General features: G+C 39.2%; 1 protein-coding gene across 1 annotated transcript; it reads left to right on the forward strand.

The window, feature by feature from the left end:
* Positions 1–3,573: 3,573 nt before the first annotated feature.
* LOC145550615 (LIM/homeobox protein Lhx5-like) lies at positions 3,574–8,392 on the forward strand. The gene is made up of 3 exons (XM_081604468.1): positions 3,574–4,243; positions 6,831–7,054; positions 7,899–8,392. Exons 1-3 carry the CDS (start codon positions 3,828–3,830, stop codon positions 8,213–8,215), a joined length of 957 nt encoding a protein of 318 aa, XP_081460594.1. The 5' UTR covers positions 3,574–3,827; the 3' UTR covers positions 8,216–8,392.
* The last annotated feature ends 240 nt before the right edge of the window (positions 8,393–8,632 follow it).

Consider the following 8,632-nt stretch of genomic DNA (forward strand, 5'->3'; position numbering starts at 1 on the left):
CCAATTTGGGCAGAACAGAAGTGGGCAGTAAAAAAGTACATTTACTCGAGTGCTGTACTTAAGTACAGTTTATAATGTCGGTGCACTAGTTGCAGTTCTCTGACCGAAGGCAGATTACCGATCTATTAAAAAGCCCGATCTGATGATTCCGATTCTTGGCCGACACGGATTGTTTTTTCTGGATGACGTGTTGCTAAATATAGCAAGAAAGTCTCCGAGTTGGCGGAAGAGACCTGGTGGGCGGGGCTAACAGTCAAACCTTTCTCACAGCAGAGCATTAGTGGCCAGTGGCTGATTTTTTAGACCGTAAATAAGATTGGTGGATAAGATCGGCTTCACGTGTAAGTATTGACTGATCACCAATCTCCCAAAATCCAAAAAATTGAGGCCCATTTCACGGCTAGCTGATTTATTGTTGCACCCTTATTTTTTCAGAACATGTACTTGAGTGGATTTTTTAAATTAATACTTTCACTCCATTAAATTTTAACAATAAAATAATTCTGTTTACTTCACTATCTTTCACTAAAGGTTTCTGTTATTTGTTGTTTCTGTCGGTTTTTGCTTGTGTAGTTTGTCCATTTTGTTCCACCGACAGTGAAATTACACGCGACACCTCTGGGTGGCGATATCAACCTTAAATCAATTTCAAGAAGAAGAATCACTTTCGTCCTACTCATGTTGCCTTATAGGCATATGAATGAATAATACAGGACACGGCAGTGTCTTTGAGTGTGTAGGAAAAGCTAAAAAAATAAAAAATTTAAATAATGCATTATTATTGGTGAGCTGGGATCTGTACAATATAGCAGCAAATTATCCCAATTATTCTTGATTACACTCCAGTGAAAGATGTCGTCAAAAAACTTCCCATTTTTAAGGACGTTCAATACTTTAGGTATTTTTGACTTAAGTAATAATTTGTCAGAGTTTACTCGAGTAATACCTAATCAGTACTTTGACTCAAGTAATGAAACAGAGCACTTTGTCCACCACTGGTCTTGGGTTGGTTTACCATACAGGCTTCACTAATGCTTTAACCAATTTTTGATAGTGTCTAAACATTAAAGCTAACAAGAGAGTTTAATAAGATTTGAAGATAGCATACACAAAATATGAATATACATCTAAAAGTAGGCATTGTACTAAATTAGCTATCTTAGGCACAACTGAACATAAGAGTAAAATTTTCAGTTTCAGGTATGTAGACTATTTTCAAATGCTCTTTTTAGTAAACTACATTTTCAAATTTATTTACAGTTCCAGTACAATCCATTCCGGTCCATTAGTACAGCTTTTTACAGTAAAAAAAAAAAAAAAAAAAAGAAAAAAAGAAAAAAAAAAAATCACAAATGGATGCCATTCGCACTCTTGACTCTAGATGGCGGAAAAGTACTTCCACTAGATCTGTGGTATGAGTAAAATATGACTCAACAGGCATCTTTAGACAAGAGGTGATTTGAGGCAGTTTGCGACAATAGTCTAAAAGGGGTTAAAATTTATTTTAATTTTCAGTTTAATTCTGGGTTTAAATTTAAGAGTTAAATTATTAAACACAACAACAAAAAAGCTTAACACTTTAGCAAAGAAGACTTTATAGGCAGTATAATACACTGTGTTTAAAAACTGTGAAAAAGGTTGAGGTTCCATACATATGGAGATGGTAAATTTTATTTTTTGAGTTTTATTTTTGTTTAATCTGATCATTTTGATTACAGATTTCAGCTGGCAATAATAATATTTCTCATTTAGGAATCTGGGTTAGGGGAAATCGCCATCAACTCTTTATTTTGCCTTCAGACATATTTTTTATTGATTTATTTACTTTTACATTCATGAAATATAACTCTGTGTATCCCTACTAGCAGAAATAATTCAACAAGTAGCATTCAAATACGTTAACACCCATTAACGTTTAAATATATATTTTTGCCTTATCTCAATAATATTGGGTTTACATTTAATAAAAACCTAATTTCCCCCCATATTGAGACATCTTCAAGGCAGAATCATTCTTGATAAATGCAACAACAAATCTAAAGGGTGTTATTTTTCTCTGAAATATTTCTATTCTGTTTAAAAGGTTGTTGGGGCCCCTGCTGGCCTGGGGTCTTAAGAAGCATCTTACTTTGTGTATTCGGTGGGCTGACCATCCTATTGTGTTGCATGAGCTCAGACCTGGACGAGTCAATGGCAAATCAAGAATGGGACTAAGAGTTGGGTTGTCTCCAATCAGGAAGGGGGTAATCTCCCTATGTTGACTCTCCACTGCCTGGACAGTCCTGGACAATGATTTAAAAGTTGTAATATTTATTTATTTGTTTATTGTTTTGCACTTTTTGTCCTTTCTCAATGACCAAAATCCAACGAATAAAGTCAAAATTAGTTTAGGAGAGAGAATGTTACTTTAGAAACTTGTCAAATAGACTGATTTTAGTTGTAGAGTAGTAGACTGTTTTGGACAATCAATATTAAAGTCTTTTTTATTATTATTCCTGGGCTTTAATTTAAAGTTCCACCACAAACAAAACCCCAGAAATTGAGCCTTTTCGAATTCGTGTCCCAAACCCCAAGGTTAACAGTGACTCCCATCTGCCCACTCCCTTATAAAACTTTTACTAATTTATTTTTACTTACTTATTTGCTTATGTCACGTATTTCCAGTTTAAAATAAACACAGCGCACATTGACATGAACAACGGTTTTGAACGAAAGGGGAAAGTTTGAAGGAAAAAAAGCCATGCTGTTTGTTGCTTTTCACTCTTTCGTGAATTTAAGCTAACATCGTGTACTTAAGCTAACATCTCCCTAGTTTAACTCTCATTATCGTCCTCAATGACCTCAGTCGCGTAAAATGAGTGAGAATTCACACCTGCAGTCATTCAAACGAGACCCCAAATACAATGCCCCGTTAAGGCGGAGCAGAACCAGCCTCTCCTGCGTCCACTTACATGAATTAGCCTCTCTGCTTGTTTGCTTAACTGCAACCAACAAAACGAGTCTGTTGGTAAATATTGAAATTCCCTTCGGCTGGGGGCCGCCCTGTTAAAGCACCAGGTGACCGGGCTCTCCCCATTGATAAGCTCCAGTTAATCCATCGCATTTCCCTGTAAATAGCTGCGTGCATGAGAAAGGCCCTCGAGGGCCCCCCACCTCTCCTCCTCCTCTTGTCACACAAGGCCGCTGAGGGTATGTATCAGAAAGCATTGTTTTGGATAATTCCTAATATCATATATATATATATATATTTTTTTAATCTTAGTGTGCTTATAGGAATCTCCTGAGTGAATGAATTCATGAGTGAAGTCTCCATGAACCGGCGTCACCACAAACGGGGCCCAGGTATTTCTGCGCTCCGGGGTCCTGGCTCGGAGGCTGTACACACACACGCACACACGCACACACACATACACACACACAAAACCACAGCTATGAGCGTGTAACCATGACAACTGCGCTCTGATTGGCTCGTCCGATGCGGGGAATTAACAGGGGCCTCGTCCAATCTGAGCTCTGGATGCAGCTCCGCGCTTGGCGAAAAAAAAAAAAAAAAAAAAAACCTCTCTCATGATAACCCAGGCACAGTGATGTGAAAGTGGCAACGTGAGGTGAGCCCGGAGGAAATTACTGGACTAAAAACAAAGCGCGAGCGATGAGGGGATTGTTTTAAAAAAAAATAATAATAATTATAAAAAAAAAACTAAACTAATAAATGAAAGATGACGCTTTAGGTGTTTGAAACAGAAGAGAGAAAATATGGTTGGTTTGTCCATCACGCAGCCCTGAAATCTCTTCCCTCTCTTCTTCTTTTGGATTGTGGATTGCTGATGGCATCCCGACCCAGGACTCAGGACCGGAACAGTTCTTTTATTCTTTCTTCTGTTTTTTTTTTTTCTTCTTCTTCCTCTGGTGGATTGAGGGTTGGGGGAGAATCTTCCACTTTTCACCCCGGCAGAGCTCATCAACCAGGAGCCAAGACGTTGTTCCGCGTAGAGCCGGCTTGCCCCAGTCCGAGCAGCGCAGTCCGTGCAGCAGGGAGGTCGGCACTCGGCGTCTCACGGGCCGGCAACATGATGGTCCTCTGCGCCGGCTGCGAGCGGCCCATCCTGGACCGGTTCCTGCTCAACGTGCTGGACAGAGCCTGGCACGCCAAGTGCGTCCAGTGCTGCGAATGCAACTGCAACCTGACCGAGAAGTGCTTCTCCCGGGACGGAAAGCTCTATTGCAAAATGGACTTTTTCAGGTAACGCGGAGAAAGACTGGACTCGGTTGGGAGGATTTTTTTTTCCTTTTTCTTTTTGCGTAGATTGTTAAGGGTCAAAATGTTAAATTTCACGCGGAAAAAAAAAAAAAGAAAATCTGACCCAAACGTAAAAGGTTATTACATTCTCAATCATATTGGACCAAAAACAGATCAGTTTTGAACTGAAAATGTTCAATATAAAATAATTCACCTTTAAAATCAAATCAGTAAAAGCAATGCAGTAACAATAGCCAGCTTTATGAGACATTTTAGTGAAATTGCCTTTAACAAATTATACACTCTGGCCCATTAATTCAATCAGTATATATATATATATATATATATATATATATATATATATATATATATATATATATATATATATATATATATATATATATATACTCAAATCAGTCCAATACAACTAAATGAAGTTCAATCTAAAACAAATATAAAGGAGAGCATCAGGTTCAGTTTATAATGTCAATTGATAAAACAGCTTTAAATAAATAGTATCCTCCCATTTTTTCTATGAGGAAACGGCTTTGCTTTGTTTTTTTTAGTATTATTATTATTTAATTTTTAAAGTCCACTCTCAGCTCCTGGTGCCACTTCCCAAACATCCATTAGGCCATTAACTGGTTCCCAATTCCTCCTAACCCCCTAAACCCCCACGCCCCCCCAAAAAAGTGTTCCAGGTAATTGAGTGATATAATATAAGTGAAGTCCTTGTTTTTGTCGCATCATTTTCATTTTCAACGTGACTGTCCTACTCTTCCCAAATTGTCTAATGACATGTAAGTCGCGTCATCCCCCCACCCCTTTACCTCCCCCCTCTATGTTTTAGTCGGGGGGCCGGGGCTGTTATTGGCCCCTCGCGCGGCCTTGGCCATCATATTACTGCGGGTCCCCATCAAGCGCGCTGGATTTAAATGGCCCAGCCATTAGCCGGGCGAAACAGTAATCACCCTAATGTGTCCATTTGTTGTGTAAGTAGTGTTGTGCCCTTTTTTTTTCTTTTTTTTTTTGGAGAGGTGAGGAGGGGGAGGAGGGGGGGAGGGGGGGCAGTTGGCCATGCATGTGAAAGGCGCACGGTGAAGCGATCCCATTGCAAATGAGGAAACAAGCTCAGATTGGTGTTAAAACCCCCTAAAACAAAACAAAACAATGCTCCACAATAAAAGCAGCTTGCTCTCACCCCAAAGGCTCAAGCAGCAACACATTTCAATAGAATTCTGTTACAATTAATAAAAGACAACAAAATGTTATTTTTTTCTCTCCATCCTCCTATATTTAGAGGATCAGATTTATTTGCGCTATATTTGTGCATCAAACTGATGAGTCGTCCTACCATTTAGGCGGCTGAATATGGATTAAAGGAAGATTTTCACGCTAAAATGCTCCCCACTCTGCTTAATCCCATAATATATCCGCGGCTACAATGTGTTGATTGTCACTAATACGTTTTTGCGTGGGGTTATTGTCAGAGCGCCTCCGTCAAAATTAGCTCCCTTTCCCCCCCTGTATTATTATTATTACTGATATCACAGAGTTCTGCCAAGAATTAATCAGTTCGCAATAGTAAAAAAAAAAAAAAAAAAAATTATATATATATATATATATATATATATATATATATATTTTTTTAATTACAATACCTATTGAATTTTATTTCATATTGATCACGTTATTTTTTTAATTGGATCTTTAATACGGTAAGTAAAGTACTTCACCTCCAAGACGTCATTTTCTGCTTAAGCGTGGCCTGTCTTTGTCTTTATTTCTCCTAGAAAAATATATTGGATATAGATTTTTACTTTTTTTTTTTATCCCATATGGGTCTCAATTTGAACCTAAATAAATACACTGAAAGTCAAACTTAGATGTCCCGTTTCACAAACCACCACGTTTATTCACCTTTCACCTATTAACCAAAAAAAACAGAAAGAAAGAAAGAAAGGAAGGAAGAAAGAAGGGAAGAAAGAAAGAAAAATCACCTTCTTAAACAAAGAAATCAACAGTCCGGCTTAGGAAAAGCCATTTTTTCTCAATTCCAACAACCTTAATAACAACGCTTGGACGTCCACGTGGGTCTTTACGCTGACGTCTTCTCAACTTTAATTTGCGTTCATATATATAGATGAGAAAACAGATTATTTTATGTCTGATACTAAAAAAAGTGAAAGTAAGGCTGTGTTTGCTCATCTGATGAACTCAAACCCCGTCATTAGAGCGTCCTTTTGGTCTTCAGCCACACCAGATGGAAATCTTCTCTTCTGTCCGCTGAATAAAATGTTATAATGACTTATAATGTAATGCATGAGCCTGAATGCCACATAGAGTGGGGACTTAAAATAAATTTTTAGATTTACACTAATATATATATATATATATATATATATATATATATATATATATATATATATATATATATATATATATATATATATATATATATATATATATATATATATATATATATATATATAACACATAATCAGTGTTTTAAATAATAAACAGAGGACTTTAATAGAAAGCAAAGATTTTAGTCTGATTCGATCTTTTTTTTTCTTTCTTGTGTGTCCAGGCGCTTTGGCACAAAATGCGCGGGCTGTCTGCAGGGAATCTCGCCGAACGACTTGGTGCGTAAAGCCCGCAGCAAGGTGTTCCACCTGAACTGCTTCACCTGCATGGTGTGTAACAAGCAGCTGTCCACGGGAGAGGAGCTCTACGTGATCGACGAAAACAAGTTCGTGTGCAAAGAAGATTACCTGAGCTCCGGGGCCATTAAGGAAGTCAACCTGAACTCAGGTGAGCGACATTGCAAAAAACAAAAACAACAACAAAAAAAAAAAAAAAAAAAAACAGCTGAGCTGCGCTTATTGGCTGCAAAATTTGTGGGAGGGGGGGGGGGGGGAGGCCTGAGTGGCGAGAAGAGAGAAATAAAATAAAATAGATCTGAGAAATAAAGAGAATAAATAAAGCTGGGGGTCCGTGGAGAGCGTTTCCTCACAACCTTGTGGGAAGAATAGTTTCAATATTTACCTCCACAGAACAATAGCTTTCTGGTTTTGTGTAGCAGGGTCCGCGGGGGGAGGGGAGGGGGGATGAGGATGTTAACGTGGCGCGTGTTGCTGCTCCTCTTCTTGTCTATTCATCCTTAAAAAAAAAAAAAAAAAAGAAACACACCACACACACACACACACACACACACACACACACACACACACACACACACACACACACACACACACACACACACACACACACACACACAGAAGGACAGCATCCACCCTGCATGCTCAAGCTGCTCGGGTATTTTCGGTTTATTCACATGGAATATTATCGTGTTAGTTTATCGTTAAGTGTATTTGGTGAGAAACGAAATGGCTTCTTATTTCTATTCTCTTTACATAAACCAAGATGAGCGAAAATAGAATATTTTGTTAAAAATGAGCAGAATCTGAAATTTTACATTCAGATTTCTTTCTCCCCCCAACACCTGGGCTAATTAAAATTAAACCGCCCCCTCCCTTTCTCTGCCTCCCTCCTTGACATTTCGGATCGTGACCTTCCCTCCTTGTTTGTTTGCATCACCCCCCCTCCACCCACCCCCACTTCACCCACCCGGGGCTCCCCTGGGGTCCCCCTGCAGTCTCGTCGTGCACAGATAGGAGTTTATCGCCGGATCTCCAGGACCCGATACAGGACGACATAAAGGAGACGGACAATTCCACGTCCTCAGATAAGGAAACGAACAATATTGAGAACGAGGAGCAGAACTCCGGGGCCAAGCGGCGGGGGCCCCGGACCACCATCAAGGCCAAGCAGCTGGAGACGTTAAAGGCGGCGTTCGTGGCCACGCCGAAGCCCACGCGGCACATCCGGGAGCAGCTCGCGCAGGAGACGGGGCTGAACATGCGAGTCATCCAGGTAAACTCAGAATATTATTATATGGATATATATTTATGATTTACTTTATTTAGAGACTGCATTGAGATGCTGAAACAAATGTAGCAACCTTGTACCACCGGAGATCAAATCGACATCTTTTTCTCCGATTATTTCGTCGGCCTTGTTTTTATTTAGTCCAGAATAATCAGTTAAAAACTGAATCTGCCGAGCAGAAACAAAGATGGAGGCCATTTGAGCAAACACAACCGCGTTTCGGCGACAGTTGAACGTCTTTTCCACGTTTCATTCTTTGCCCACCTGTTCACATCGGTTAGACAGAAGCCCTTTTGGCCTATTCAAAGCAAATATTGTTGAATGTCTGAATTGGTAAGCTCATGTGATAAGCACCAACCACCGTTCTACCACATTTAAATGGTTGCTAATGTAATTTTTACATGTATCCAATGTAAGCTTGGATGGAAGCTTGATTTTGTA

Source organism: Poecilia reticulata, unplaced genomic scaffold (genome assembly GCF_904066995.2).
Source record: "Poecilia reticulata unplaced genomic scaffold, P_reticulata-male-v2 Scaffold_109, whole genome shotgun sequence".
In the NCBI taxonomy this organism is placed as follows: domain Eukaryota; kingdom Metazoa; phylum Chordata; class Actinopteri; order Cyprinodontiformes; family Poeciliidae; genus Poecilia; species Poecilia reticulata.

What these genes read in the sequence shown, in the direction of transcription:
- LOC145550615 (XM_081604468.1), top strand. Translation starts at nt 3,828, where the DNA reads ATGGCATCCCGACCCAGGACTCAGGACCGGAACAGTTCTTTTATTCTT. An exon ending in TGCAAAATGGACTTTTTCAG is followed by an intron (nt 4,244 to 6,830) that starts GTAACGCGGAGA and finishes TTGTGTGTCCAG; the next exon opens with GCGCTTTGGCACAAAATGCG. An exon ending in GGAAGTCAACCTGAACTCAG is followed by an intron (nt 7,055 to 7,898) that starts GTGAGCGACATT and finishes GTCCCCCTGCAG; the next exon opens with TCTCGTCGTGCACAGATAGG.